The sequence below is a fragment of the Ambystoma mexicanum genome, chromosome 2q, assembly GCF_040938575.1.
Source record: "Ambystoma mexicanum isolate Mex_15411 chromosome 2q, UKY_AmexF1_1, whole genome shotgun sequence".
Lineage (NCBI taxonomy): Eukaryota > Metazoa > Chordata > Amphibia > Caudata > Ambystomatidae > Ambystoma > Ambystoma mexicanum.
Genome location: NC_090924.1, coordinates 1,468,160,970 through 1,468,175,720, shown reverse-complemented (window position 1 = coordinate 1,468,175,720; position 14,751 = coordinate 1,468,160,970). Strand labels below are relative to the sequence as shown.

At 44.6% G+C, this 14,751-nt stretch overlaps 1 protein-coding gene across 1 annotated transcript in view; it reads right to left on the bottom strand.

Annotated features, from left to right (window-relative positions):
- Positions 1-5,528: 5,528 nt before the first annotated feature.
- Positions 5,529-14,751, bottom strand: part of LOC138570273 (zinc finger protein 84-like) — a 45,826-nt gene continuing 36,603 nt past the window's right edge. The window contains exon 2 of the mRNA XM_069649041.1: positions 5,529-11,565. Coding sequence (XP_069505142.1) covers positions 9,573-11,045 — 1,473 coding nt within the window. The 5' untranslated portion in view covers positions 11,046-11,565 and the 3' untranslated portion in view covers positions 5,529-9,572. The remainder of the gene's footprint in view (positions 11,566-14,751) is intronic.

Genomic DNA, 14,751 nt, shown 5'->3' with positions numbered 1-14,751 from the left:
TAAGTTCCACCTTCCAAAAACCTGTACAATTCACTACAAAAAAAAAAACTTTGTTGAGGGGACGTTATGGTTAAGTTGCCCTAACAAAAACCTGTACACTTTACTAAAAAATAGTTTCCACCGCCCATTTATGCTTCAAATTAAAACTGAAAAACTCCTGAAATTGAACAGTTATGGTAAACTAAGCCCGCAAACCTGCCACCACTCCTTTGTACTGCTAACACTAACACTGAGACCATGAAAGATGTCCTCTCAAATGTCAATGATGACATGAATGATGACATCACTTGTACATTCAGTAAAAACATTTCACTAATGGAATGTTAAACTTCACAGTGAAACCAAAAACCGCTAGACATTCTCCCATTATGGTAAGCTAAGCAACCATAACTTGCACCATCTACGTGTATTGCTAAGACTAACACCCAGGACATCAAAGATGACATCACAAATATCATTGATGACATAAGCAATAAGCAATAAGGGGTAAGACTAAGCAAAACAAGACCATGCGTTGCCGTATGGTGACCCTTGTATGCACTCCTAAGGACATTTTAATCCCATGTCAAATACGATGGTCTATCATCCAGGGCACAATAAAAAAACTCTTTGCCCGTGGTTTAGACTCCAACATAAATTCAATTGAGCAGAGAAATAGCTTCATACAAGTCTCATTAATACATCTCATATATGTAAATCATATTCATACACAGAATTAGTAGATGAGAATATAAAGTCAAACTTTCTCTCTTCATTTTCATGCAAACATAAGTAAATTCAAAATCATGGGCACCCCAACGTCTGGTGTGATTGACGCTGGGGGAATCGAATGCCCACACCAAGATGGCAGCCTGCCGGATCCGACAATGGTGTGCTTGCGGATGATTGTCATGACAACCAATTTAGTTGTCAGACACCTGGCTGCGCGCATACCAGCCGGCTGGTGGCGTCTTTCTCAGTCTCTCCTTATCTCGGGCAGGAGTAAGTGGATTATGTGAAGCGGGATGCTATTTTGAAAATGTCGACTAACATATATAATCACCATTGACACCCAGAGTGAGCAAAACCTAGAGGTTGAGCAGCACTTTACTTTCATTTAGTGTTGCATAGCGTTTAAGTCATTGTGGCCGCAGACTAATCAGAAATAGGGCAGCTTCTATATTATATGTTATTGACGGGCATATCAAAAATAGCTCATCAGCCATCATATCTTACATATTAATATGCAAATGAGTTAACAGAGAACTATGGTAAGTTAAAAAAATAACATTTAAGTGATGCTGCCCTGGAGCTGATATTGATCTTGCCCAATATATTTTCCCACATCTCATACCGAGCCAGCAACAACTCCTCTCACCATGCACCGTGAATTACTGCTAGCTCCCAGCGAACAACACTGATTACTGCTCCTCAATGGCCATTTACATGATGCCCATCTATTTTTTTTTTATTATTTGCTTTTAAAAATTCTACATGACAATTTCTTTAGCAAACTACAAATGACAAAATAGCACAGGTAGACAAAAAAAAATAACCCCCAAACCTAACCACCAGCAAGAAGTAACAATGGCCAGCCACGATGACCGCTGCACAGACAGTCAGATAAAGATGACCGAATCATATGAATCAAAACAACACATAAATTGGTCCGTTCCAGCAAAGGCACAGTTCTCACTAGCATCCACAGTTCGATGAATCCCAAGTTTCATGTTCTATTTTTCCATAATGATCACGACATGGGCTGAAACCAGGCACTATAGCATTACATGGTGTGTACCCCATTATTGGTCCAAAAATAGGAGTCCTAGAAATGTTATCAACGCGATCACAAGTTGTTTTGTTCCCTGCAATCAGAGATGGCCAACATGCCTCCATGTCCTGTTTTTGGAGATCAGTGACTAGATGATTGAAGAAGGTGATACACCTCTCAATGAGGGCTGGGCAGGAGATCACCCAATGCTTCAAGGTTTCAATCTCAAGTGTGGTTTTGCAATGGCAACAAGTGTTGCTCTCACAGAGCCTTCGAATGAATCTTCATTCGTTGGTTGTAAGTTGAGTCGTGTGCGCAGAAATTGGCCTCGTATTATTTTATCTGGCAATTGTTTCAAATAGTCACAAATGGAATCCATTCGGTGTGTTTCACCAAAAATGTGTTCGATGGATTAGAATCTTCCTGCAGATTCCAAAGTTTGGATCCAGTCGAGTTCTCTTAGTTTCTTTTTGCATCGCATAGGATTGACAATTAGCTCTTCTAAGGAACTCCCAATTTCTTTCAACGTCAGACACATTTCTTCTCTCCATGGTTGTAACAGCACAGTCCGAGATGCTATAATTTCTTTACAAGGCATTTCCAAGATCTCAGAATGCCCAGGTGCAAAACATTTCCTGAATAAGTTCAAGCTCTTCCATAAGACAGTTGACTTCAGTGATGACAGGTCCAACTCTCGTCATTATTTGCATTGGCACAGATTGAGGAATGCCGAGCACTTTTTTTCCAAAAAAGGCCCTCTAATGAGATCCACATGTTTTCCGGAATATGTAGCATCGCGTCAGCTCTGCAAGATAATGTGGGAACTACTTTGAAGCGGTAAAACGTTAAACGGATAGAATGGAAAACCGCCCGTAAATCTGGTTTACCGCCACTGTCACACATCGGGGTCTGAATGACACGCGCGCCTCCTCATCATGCCAGGCGAAACAGACCACTTTCAAGGCACCTACCAAAGTCGTGCCGCTTCGCCACAGTATCTGACATTTCTCAGCCCCTTACTTCCCTCGGTGGTGGTGACCCCGGAGATTGGGGTCAACAACATCAAAAGTATCAACAACCCAGCCTTTGCCTACAACTCCCAGGAAATCTACCTTTTGCGTGTAGTTCTGACTATTCAGAACGTGAGCTCTGACGGGCATACGGCGCTCCGCCTACTGGGTAATATTAGGCACTGCAGCGGGAAGGACACTGCTTCTGATTAACGTTGCAACTGGCATCCGAAGTTTCGTCTTCTGTGCCTTTCCTAATCATTGCCTTCTCGTGTACCAGTTCCTGTTTTCCATTTAGGAATGCCTTGAGATTTCTCAATTCTTCTGCCCACCCTTGTACCGGACCTTTGCCTGCCCTACGGTTTGCTTGCTTCCTGATTCTGTCTTTAGCCCGCCTGTGTACCAGACCTCGCTGCGTGTCCACTGGATTGCCTTTCGCTGTTCTTCCCGTACAGAAACTTTTGTCCTGAATTACCCAACCACCGCCTTCACCTGGTTTTCCTCACCTTCCCAGCTGACTCCAAGTTCTCAGCTTCAACCTCTCAAAATCGAGGGTGAGTTCTTCCTGTTACGATTTCTACTTGGAACATTTGAGCTACTGAAACATGGCTACCTTATTTGTGTAGCCTTCTGCAATACTTCACCTTAGGTATACTGTGAACTGTACCCTTGTTCAATTCAAGTGTTCTTTTGTGGATTCCGACTCCATTCCGTTGTTTTGGATTTATTTCCTCAAGTGTACGCAAGGACGCTTTACTGATTGTACACAAAGACTAATTTCTGTAAGTGCACACAGGGACGCCTTGCTGAGAAGTGCACCTACCCCTATCAGGTGCGCTCCTCGTGCTGCCCGGGTATAGCGTCCCTACTAACCTTCCTGTTTATTGTTTTGTACTTCCGTTGTTTTCTAGCCTGGATTGATTAGGTTATTTCAATTCCTGTTCTGGTAAGACCTCCTTAACTCTTGTTTATATTATCCTATCTGAAACCATCAAAATAGAATCCAATATCTTTTCTATACTAACAGGGGAAATTCCATTCTTGTTCTTTTCAATAACAAGGGGAGTGGGTGACCCAGGTAATTCCTGCTTTTGTGAGGCTTTTCTTGTGGTGATCTTTGCTCTCACCAAGTATTTACCATTTGTCTTTTTCTTTTCAGCTGGGTCCGTGGCGGTGTGTTCTCCCCGCTCTTTTGGGTGTTCGGTCTCTCTGTCTGCGATTAAGCGCAGCAGAGAGTCATATCATGAAAAAGAGCTTATTTCCCTCAACAGAGAGGAGGCTCAGGTGTTCTACCCAGTGTAACATTGTTTGAAATTTCCAAGGAAGCTTCACACAGAATGAAAACATTTTGGTTATCAGGCTCTGTGTGCATCATTGCTTTTGCCATGATTTCCTTGTGGCACACTGGGCTGGCTTACCCAATGTTGATGAGTCGGACACAAAGTCTTCCATGATCGGGTGTGTTGGTGACACGGCTACTGAGGTGTCGAACACAGATGAGCCGGCAATATCCCCTTCTTTTTGTTTTTTGAACTTCATAGAGTTCTTCCTTCCTCCACGAGTCCACCGTCCACTGAAGCACCGGACAACAGACACTCTCCACACTCTGCTACGCTACGCTTTGCAGAATGTTCTTGCTGCAGGCATAAGCAGGAGGCAGAGTCTGGCTCTGGTGTAAGACTAGTGGAAAGACTGGATACAATGACTCCAGGTAAAGGAAAGACTGAATGTCTTTTGCTGCAAAGATGGAATGCTTTATTTTCAAATGCCACAAGTCCTCTTGACAAATGTTTGTGTAAACGCACACAATGTAGAGTTCCCTCAAGACACCAGACACTCTCCACACTCATGGACGCTCATCTATGATATTATAACCTTCCCAGCATATTCTTGAGGATTTCATTGCTCTGCAGAGCCGAATGATGCAGTCTTAAAATTAACAAGAGGGATGTGGAGCATTTCAGCAAGTGTGGGAAGCAACCCCCCTCTTCAAACAGCTGTGCCACACATTTGATCACCAGTCTCAAGAGAGATGCTCTTGCATTTGTAATATAGGTCTATTTTACCAGATGATAGGGGTTGATACATGAGATCATTTATCATCTATCAACAACTTCTCAAAGCTTAGCCACATTTGGACCCGGGGTTCATGGTTGAAAAAGAACAACCACTGAGTCAGCCGTAAAGTGAGGGCTCTACGGTAGGTTTTGAAATCACTCCATAAGGACCACAATAGTGAATCTAATTTTATATTTAAAAACAAAAAATATAGGAAGTGTGATGGGATGTATGGAAAGCTGATAAAAAACAATCAGAGATTTTAAAATGCACAAGTCTGATCGACCAAATCAGCAATAGTGGAAACACTTGTCTAGCACACCGAGAACTTCCCAAGTGCCAGCATTGTTTTTAGATTATCATCTCTTTTAAATTATCAAAGTATAGTTTATAACCTGACACAAAGGAAAATTCACTTCTACAAACCTTAGACTCTGGTAGTGAGTACCCCAGAATAAGAAAACTATGTTAGCATATAATCGGCAAATGCTGAGTGTTGGGCAGAATTACATGCAGTGCCCTTTGGGAACACCACACACAATTAAGACTAGAGGTGTAAGCACAATCTCACCTTTGGTACAAGTCTGTACTACGCAGTTTTCTGGTAGCAGGGCTGAGCAGCCAGGCTTATCACAAGAGGGATGTGAGCAATTCAAGATTTTACACAAAAGACTAGCAATCACAGTAGTTCAAACAAACACTATTCAAGGTTTCCTGGTAAAAGAATATACATTTATTTACACATTTAGTTTGATAACATTGCACCAGTAATAGGCAGCTCAATATCACAATCTAATATACTACAATACACAACCAATCAGTTTCTGAACAAGTTCAGCTCCCCTGAAGTGGGAGCAAATGGCACTTCAGTAACTTTTAAAAGGGGTAGAAAGACAAAGGTTACAAGAATCAAAACACAGTTACTTTCAGAGACAGGGCAAATAGTTTCAGTCACTACAAGAGGCAATTCAATTCAATAGGCCTGGGCCAAAGGCAATGGTTCAGTGCTCAGATGAGGTCTGCTTAGACTTGCATGTGTATTTGCAGGATGAAGCATGTTATGACTATAGTATTAAGGTTTTCACCACACTCTAGTTTGGCTAACTGATATTGGTCCTTATTTCAAAAGGTTAAGAGTACAGGGTTATACCCACATGCCAAATATACATTCTCCCCCAACCATTTCCCCCACGTTTACCCTTAGCCCACTGTTATGGTTTTGTTCAGCAGGATGTGCGTCTGTAGAACTGGAGAAATTTCAGAAAATCATCTCTAAAACTCAGGACATCTTGTCCTCTCTATCCTCTTCTCCCCTTCCTCTCTTTACTCCCTGCTCTTCCCCTGGCCCCTCTTCGGCCTCCTCTACTCCTTCATTCTCTGCCTTCTCCCTCTGCTCCCCAGACGATGTTTCTAGACAAGTCCGATCTATGAAGGTTTCATCAAAACAGGTTAATCCCTGTTCCTCCAAAACCATCAAGGACCACATTGACTCCCTGGCTCCTGCCCTGGCTGATTTCTGCAACCACTCCTTCGCCACCGGAGTCTTCCCTTGCCCCCTGAAGCACTCTTTGTGCACCCTCTTCTTAAGAAACCCTCTGCCGACCCATCGTGCCCAGCTAACTATCGCCCAATTTCCATCACCCCCTTTTCTGGGCAAACTCTTGGAAAAGCTGCCCATTTCCCAGTTCAATCTCCACACTGAATCTGTTGGTTGTCTTCATGATCATCAGTCTGGCTTCAGAGCTTCCAGAAGCACGGACACTGCTCTCCTGAATTTCCGTGAAGACCTGCTCTCCAACCTTGATTCTAACACCCCGTGTCCTCATCTTACTTGATCTCTCCTCTGCCTTTGACACGGTTAACCATGCCATCCTGATCAACCATCTCCATGATCACCTGGGCATCACTCAGCAGGCCCTGGCATGGCTGACTTCTTTCCTCTCTGATTGACCCTCCCAGGTTCAACTCAGATCTTTCCTCTTCTCTATCTCTATATCCACCTGTGGTGTCCCCCAGGGGTCTAACCTCTCCCCCTGGCTGCTCAATGTATACCTAGCACTTCTTGCCCACCGCATTGCAGCCCTCTGCCCTAACCTTCAGTGCTATGCGGATGACACTCATTTTCAGGCTGCCCACAGCCACCTCCTCTCCCTCTTTCATCTCTGATTGTCTGTCTGCCATCCAGGAGTTGTGTGCTGCCAATGATCTCTGCCTTAATGCCAGTAAGACCAAGATTCTCATAATCGGCACACCCGCTCCCTCCTTTCCTCTCACTCTCTGGCTGGCCTCTCTTGGCCCTCCTCCTGCTCCCACCTGTGAGGCTAAAAACCTCGGGGTCATCTTCAACTCCACACTCACCTTCATACCCCACAACTCTGACATCTCTAAGAAGTCACACTACCAGCAGCACCTTCTCAGGGGTATTCTTCCTTTCCTCTCCTTCCCCAGAAGCTCACTGTCTCTAGAGCTCTGGTTCTCTCTAGGCTTGACTATTGTAACAGCCTCTTTCTAAATCTGCCTGCTTCTACCCTTTTCCCTCTGCGACTCATCCAGAACAGGACTGCAAGACTTGTCCTTGGCCTCAAGCCCATGGATCATATCTCTCCAGGACTGAAATCTCTGCACTGGCTCCCACTGGCTGCAAGGATTAAGTTCACCACCCTCTGCATTGTCAACAAGGCCTTCTGAGGCCTCTATACCTTCAACTCTCTCTTCCTAAATATCTGCCTTCGCGAGCTCTTCACTCAGCCGCCTCCAACTCCCTCAGGGTCCGTCGCTTCTCCAAGCAACAAATTGGTGGTAGATCTCTTTCTCCGGCTGGGGCCTCCTTCTGGAACAGCCTCTCTACCTCCCTGAAACTTGACGAGAATCATCTCCGGTTCCAGAAGCACCTCAAAACCTTTCTCTTTGCTTCTGCTTTCTCTCCTCCTTCCCCTGCTGACTTCCTGGCTGACATTGAGACTGCCCTGGTTACCTGGCCACCCCCTGATCTCGGGCCCAGGTCCCCTCCCCCGCCAGTCGCTTACCTGCACTGCCTTTCTGGCAACCCTTGCACTTCGGGCCTGTCTATGTACCCTTCAGTTCCACTACCAGCACCTGACACCTTATGTCTGTTCTTACCCTTGCACTTGCCATCTGCTGGCCGTACTTGACCTACTGTTATTATTCTATTAACCCTTGTACCGCACTGTACCCCTTCCTCCTTCACATGCACTTGCGAGATCTGAATGACACCTGGCCTAGTACGATTGTTGTCTGTCTTCCCTCGGTTCCCCCTCCCTTGCCTCATCGCGCCTTGAAACACTTGTGTATAGGCGCGTTATAAATGCCATATCATGTAACTTGTTTTTTTAATCAATTGTTAAATATATGTGTGTATGTGTGTGTCGTAGAAAATTATAGTACTTTTGAAGTCTAATAATAACAGCTAAAAAATAAACAATGTATCATATAGTTGAAATGGTGACTCACAGTCCCCTCTGAAATACAAATTCTGTTAGGCACAATCAGGGAAGACAAACGCATTTCACTGCTATATTTGTCAAAGGCAGTTTATGTACAGAAATCTATTTCCATTAAGGTTAAATAATGTCCCCAGACACACACAAATTGCTAAGGTATACTTAGCTTTCACATTATTTACAGTGAGAATATTACAATTTAATTGATCAATAAAGACCAGACCATAAAATGCTTTTTCGCAAAGAATGTTTATTAAATGAGTACACTTGAATCTAATTCATGATGGATCACCTTTTGATAGGTATCCAGCTAAGCCAATCTATTCCATTGGCAGAACATTGGATAACGCCCCTTATTGTCTTGCTAATCCATATTTCTTTGGAGCACTACAAATATGTCTATGCCCTGTACCGTTCCTACCATATTTTTACAAAAGGTAATTTATATTTACATTTACATATGTTATGGAAAATGTTTGGCATATTCAGCATAGTCTTTACAATGAGAAACCATTTACTGTTACAAAATAGAAGCTTAAGCCGCGCACATTGAACCCTCTATTTAATGTACATATACATAAGTCATGTACTAGACCAGGTAAGAATCTACTAATCTCAGGTGCTCCAGTGAACGCCGACAATGGTGTAAGAAAGGTCTCAGGATCCTTAGGCAAGATGAGACTGTAGGAATACAAAATATAACAAATACAGCAACTGCAATAGAGTTCAGTTAGAATGATGTTTCAGAGGGTACCATGCTCTGGCTGTTCTCACGGCAGTCTTGTTTTTTGGAGATTCCATGTTTTGCAAAGTATGTCTTGATATCACTGAAGAAAATTGCCTTCTCACAATAAAAAGGTAGTAACAGTGTCACCAAATCTTTCTGACAGAGGGGTTCTTCCCTTACGAGTTCCTTTGCTTCAACGGTACTCGATCTTCCAAAATAATGTAAATATGCTACAAGTAGGCTATGCCTTGCCCCTAAAAAAAGCTTAAAAAGATATATGAATTGAATAGCCAAGTGTGAAAAAAGGTTCCCATATTTTCTGTGGTCATGAAATGTCCCACTGTCCTTAAGCAAAGAGTTCCATATGATGGCCAAACTTAATACTAAAGGAGCAGTCCCCTATTCCAGCTATCAGCAAATATTTGTTTAAAAAACCTATATGCAATACACAGGCCTTTTAATTGAACCATTTTGCAAATAAAAACTAAGAAGAATCGGAGATATGTGGTCTTCACAGTTCTGTTCAAAAGCCACGCCAATCTCAGTCTTATTTGGAAAAACAGCTCTCACCTCATATTTTCTCCGCTATGAATGAAAATGTTTTCACATGTATGCTTTCTCTCATAGAAAATAAGATTTCCTTTCTGAGTGAAGCTTTTCCCACATTCATTGCACTCATGGGGTTTCCCGCCTGTATGTATTCTTTGGTGGGATAGGAGAGTTCCTTCCTGACTGAAGCTTTTCCCACATTCAGTGCACACATGGGGTTTCTCACCTGTATGTGTTCTCCGGTGGGTAATCAGAGTTTGATGTGCACTGAAACTCTTCCCACATTCATTACACCAATAGGGTTTCTCACCAGTATGGGTTCTTTCATGGTAAATAAGATGTCCCTTCTGGCGGAAGCTTTTTCCACATTTAGTGCACTGATGAGGTTTCTCACCTGTATGACTTCTCTGGTGGTCACAAAGTTGATTCTTCCTACTGAACAATTTCCCACACTCATTGCACTGATGAGGTTTCACACCCGTATGACTTCTCTGGTGCATAATAAGAAGTATTTTCTGATTGAAGCTTTTCCCACACTCACTGCATTGATGGGGTTTCCCACCCGTATGTGTTCTTTGGTGATTAATAAGAATTTCCTTACGACTGAAGCTTTTCCCACATTCAGTGCACCGATGAGGTTTCTCACCTGTATGTGTTCTCTGGTGGATAATAAGATGTATTTTCTGAATGAAGCCTTTCCCGCATTCACTGCACTGATGAGGCTTCCCACCTGTATGTCTTCTCTGGTGGTATAGGAGAGTTCCTTTCTGACTGAAGCGTTTTCCACATTCAGTGCACTCATGGGGTTTCTCACCTGTGTGTGTTCTGTGATGGGTAATCAGCGTTTGATGCGCACTGAAGCTCTTCCCACATTCATTGCACCAATGAGGTTTCTCACCAGTATGTGTTCTTTGGTGGTAACTAAGATGTCCCTTCTGACAGAAGCTTCTCCCACATTCAGAGCACACATAGAGTTTCTCACCGGTATGTATTCTCTGATGGGTAATCAAAGTTTGATGTGCACTGAAGCTCTTCCCACATTCATAGCACCAATGAGGTTTCTCACCAGTATGCGCTATTTGGTGGTAAATAAGACGTCTCTTCTGGCTGAAGTTTTTGAAACATTCAGTGCACTGATAAGGTTTCTCACCTGTGTGACTTCTGTGGTGGTTAATGAGAAGTCTTTTCTGACTGAAGCTTTTTATACATTCAGTGCACTGATGAGGTTTTTCACCTGTATGACTTCTCTGGTGTGCATGAAGATTACCCTTCCTATTAAACAATTTCCCACATTCATTGCACTGAAAAGGCTTCTCACCTGTATGTGTACTCTGGTGTTTATTAAGATTTCCCTTGCAACTGAAGCTTTTCCCACATTCAGTGCACTGATGAGGTTTCTCACTTGTTGGTTTACTTTGGTGGTAAAAAAGGCCTTCATTCATTTTGACATTTTTAGTACATTCAATACATGAATAGCGTTTCTTGAACATCTGTATTCACAAGTACTTTACCAATTATTTTAAACCGCACTTAGATTCAGCATACCTATAAAATGTCACTCAATTACATTCTAGCATGCTGAATGGGCTAAATAGACTGTGTGCATAGTACATAAAACACCATGTTCCTTTGATTGGTCTATACAGTTACATATGTCTTGAGCGAAGGCACACCAGCACTCACATCCATTTTGTGTTGGGGAACCTCCTTAAGCATGGGATAGACATGATCAGAAAAACCAGTTTGTCATTCTTAGTTATGTCCACACCATTTGCTGGGATGCCAGATGTTACCATAAACGTGCTGCATGATTGAAAGTTTTGTCTCGTGTCCGAGATATGTTGGGACCTTGGGACATTCAATGCTGCTTTAAGGGCATTATTTTAAAATTAATACTGGCTTCTTGAGTTGAATCTAAGATTTGTGGTAATCACAGTCTACCAAGAAAACTTTGCACTGTAGATGTCCGTCACAGTAACTCAATTGTTGTCTTTTCAGGCCATCATTCACCTATGGGATTAAATAGAGATTCACATTATACATTTGTATAAGTAAACTATTACAGACATAGAAGAAGCAGAATGTTTCTCTTTAGTAATGGGTAGAATGTCGAATTCCCCATCTATTAGGGCACAATCATACAAAAAAGTGGTAGAGCAGTTATGATCCAATGATGAAGCAATATTAAAGTGACAAATCAGATTATTCTCTGTTCTTTTATTTATTAGATTGTGGAGGAAAGAGAAGACAAAACCAATTTAAAAGAAAGGTTGAAAGAACAAAATATACTTAGACAATACTTTTCAAATCAAGGCCAAATATTTATCTTCTATAAATGTATGTAGAAAATTACTTTTTGAAATGCATAAGAAGTCAGTAGTTAAGATCCAAATATGTATTAATAAATCATAAATGGGTCAGGATGTTCATCAATATTTCAGTGCCTCAGGGTTTGAATCATCTCTTCTTACCTCATGACCTCTTGAATCTTTTCAGTATCTTTGGCTTGTGTCATGACGCCTATTATCTACTTCAATCAGGTATTTACTTATTATGAAGGTAATTCATAGAATTCGGCACACAAGTGGCGCATGAGGCTGGCGCACAAAGTCCGTGTGCAGTAGTCTGCATCAGCCATGTGCGCCAAAACCTATTTAGGCACACAGCATATTCATGGATTAATACATCCATAAGCAGCCGTGGCACAGAGTGGTGCGACACTGCAGCAGCGCCAGTTACGCCCACAACCTCGCCCCATGCGCCAAAAACATAGCACAAATCCAGTACATGGCACAAAGACCAGTGTACCAGCATACAGCCACCCAACCACGAAAATGTCTGTAAAAGTCCCCACGCATGCCCCAGAATGCACGTACCACGCTCGCACCAGGCCCATCGTGTGTAAAACTCCCTGCGCAGCCCTCGGAATACACGTACCTCGCTCGCGCCAGCGAAAATGCGTGTAAAACTCTCTGTGCAACCCCTGGAATACACACACCCCATTCACGCCAGGCCTATCGCGTGTAAAACTCCCCGCACACCGCCTGGAATACACGTACCCCGTTCGCGCCAGGCCTATCGCGTGTAAAACTCCCTGAGCACCCCTCGGAATACACGTACCCTGCTCGCGCCAGCGAAAATGCATGTAAAACTCCCTGCGCACCCCCTGGAATACACGTACCCCGCTCACGCCAGTCCTATAGCGTGTAAAACTCCCTGCGCACCCCTCGGAATAAACGTACCCCGCTCGCGCCAGGTAAATTGCGTGGAAAAAGTCCTCCCTGTGGTGTGTGCTGCCTGTGGGGCATGCCCAGGGTGGATGGGCTGCCTGCGGGGCATGGGGAGGGTGAATGGGCTGCCTGCGGGGCATGGGGAGGGTGAATGGGCTGCCTACATGTATTCCAGGGGTGCATGTGGAGTTCAACACGCGATAGGCCTGGCACAAGCGGGGTACGTGTATTTCAGGGGTGCACGGGAAGTTTCACATGCAATAGGCCTTGGGCGAGCAGGGTATGTGTATTTCGGGAGTACGCGGGGAGTTTCACACGCGATAGGCCTTGGGCGAGCGTGTATTACAGGGATGCGCGGGAAGTTTCACACGCGATTTGGCATTGTGGCCCCTCCGGGTGTGCCCTTTCCCCCCTTCCCATGTCCTCCAGGCAGCCCACACCACAGGGGACTACCCTACACCCCTGCCTATGCCCTGTAGGCAGCCCACATGGCACCATGCACCTGTGAGCCCCAACTCATGTCCCCCACAAACCCACCATTGACGGGCACCTGCCAGCAGTCCCTGAATCATGTTCCCCCACCCACCCACCATTGACGGGCACCTGCCAGCAGGCCCCGACTCATGTACCTTGACGGCCACCTGGCAGCAGGCCCCGACTCATGTCCCCCCACCCGACACGTCATCACACTCCAGACACATGGCCCTTATGGCCAACCAAATCCCACCCCACCCCACGCCACCCCAGTCCAAACACCCAACCAAGCATTCCATCCACTCCAGATTGAATTCCCAATGTCATGATAGAAAATAAATAACCAGTATGCCCATGAATACATGTCCCTCAGACCCACACAATGGCGACACATGACTGTGAAAAGTGTATTGAAGAACAAACCAAATGAATAAAACAAATGCACACAATTAAAAAAAAAAGAAAATTCCAAGTCCGGAAGTCCAAAAAAGAAAAAAAAAATTAATGCTGTAACCAATAAAATCCAAAGTAAAATGGCTCCAATGGGTCCGTCCATCAAACTAAAATCAGAGTTCAAAGTATTCCACCATGGGTCCTTGAAAATTAAATCCAGGTCTAAAACTATTTACAAATGAACATCCAAGGGTCCATGAGCCCAACAATCCAAAGGAAACCTAACCTAAATCCTACCCAAGTAATAACTATATATAAAAAGGTCAGGCATAGTCCATGTGCCACAAAGGAAAAAAAAATAGAAAGCAATCTTACACCTACAGAACTATTTACAAAGGCAGCGGACAAGTCCAACGGCTCACTTGTTGATGTCCCGGGCCAGGGCATCATCAAACTCCTCTTCAACGTCCTGGAGGCAGGCCTCTTCCCTAGCCCTGAGGTCTCGCAGGGATAAAGCCATGTCCACCTCAAACTCCCTGCAAATTGCCTCAATGCACTCAGCCCACCTCAACGCCATGCACATGGAGTTCTCCTCCCTGACCATAGTGAGCCGTGCCTCTTCCGCCCGCCGCCCTTACGCATCTATTTGCCGGCCCAACCGCTGCCACATAGAAGACACTCCCAATCCAGGGTCCTCCTGCCCTCTGGCCGATGCCTGCCCCTGTGATGTTGATGGCCCTGAGCCATCACCGCTCCCACCTTGAGCCTGCTGCTGCCGTGCATGAGCCCTACCTGTCGATGCCTGCACATCCTCCACCTGGATGACCCCATGCCATCTTCCTCCATAGGCCCCTGTGGGGTCTCAGCTGAACCTCCTGCTGCCGAGGAGTCCACCTCCGACCTCCGCCTCTTGGACTTATCCTCGGCAGCTGCGGCCGCGTCACCAGACTCCTCACTCCCCAAAGAGATGACAACCCGGGAGGGGAGCTGGGCCTTGTGTCTCCGGCTGGCGGTGGAATCCCTGCCGCTGTGCTCCACAGCACCGTCCCACTTCATCAGTTGACGCTGCAGACAGGGAGAGACAGAACACAGGCATCAG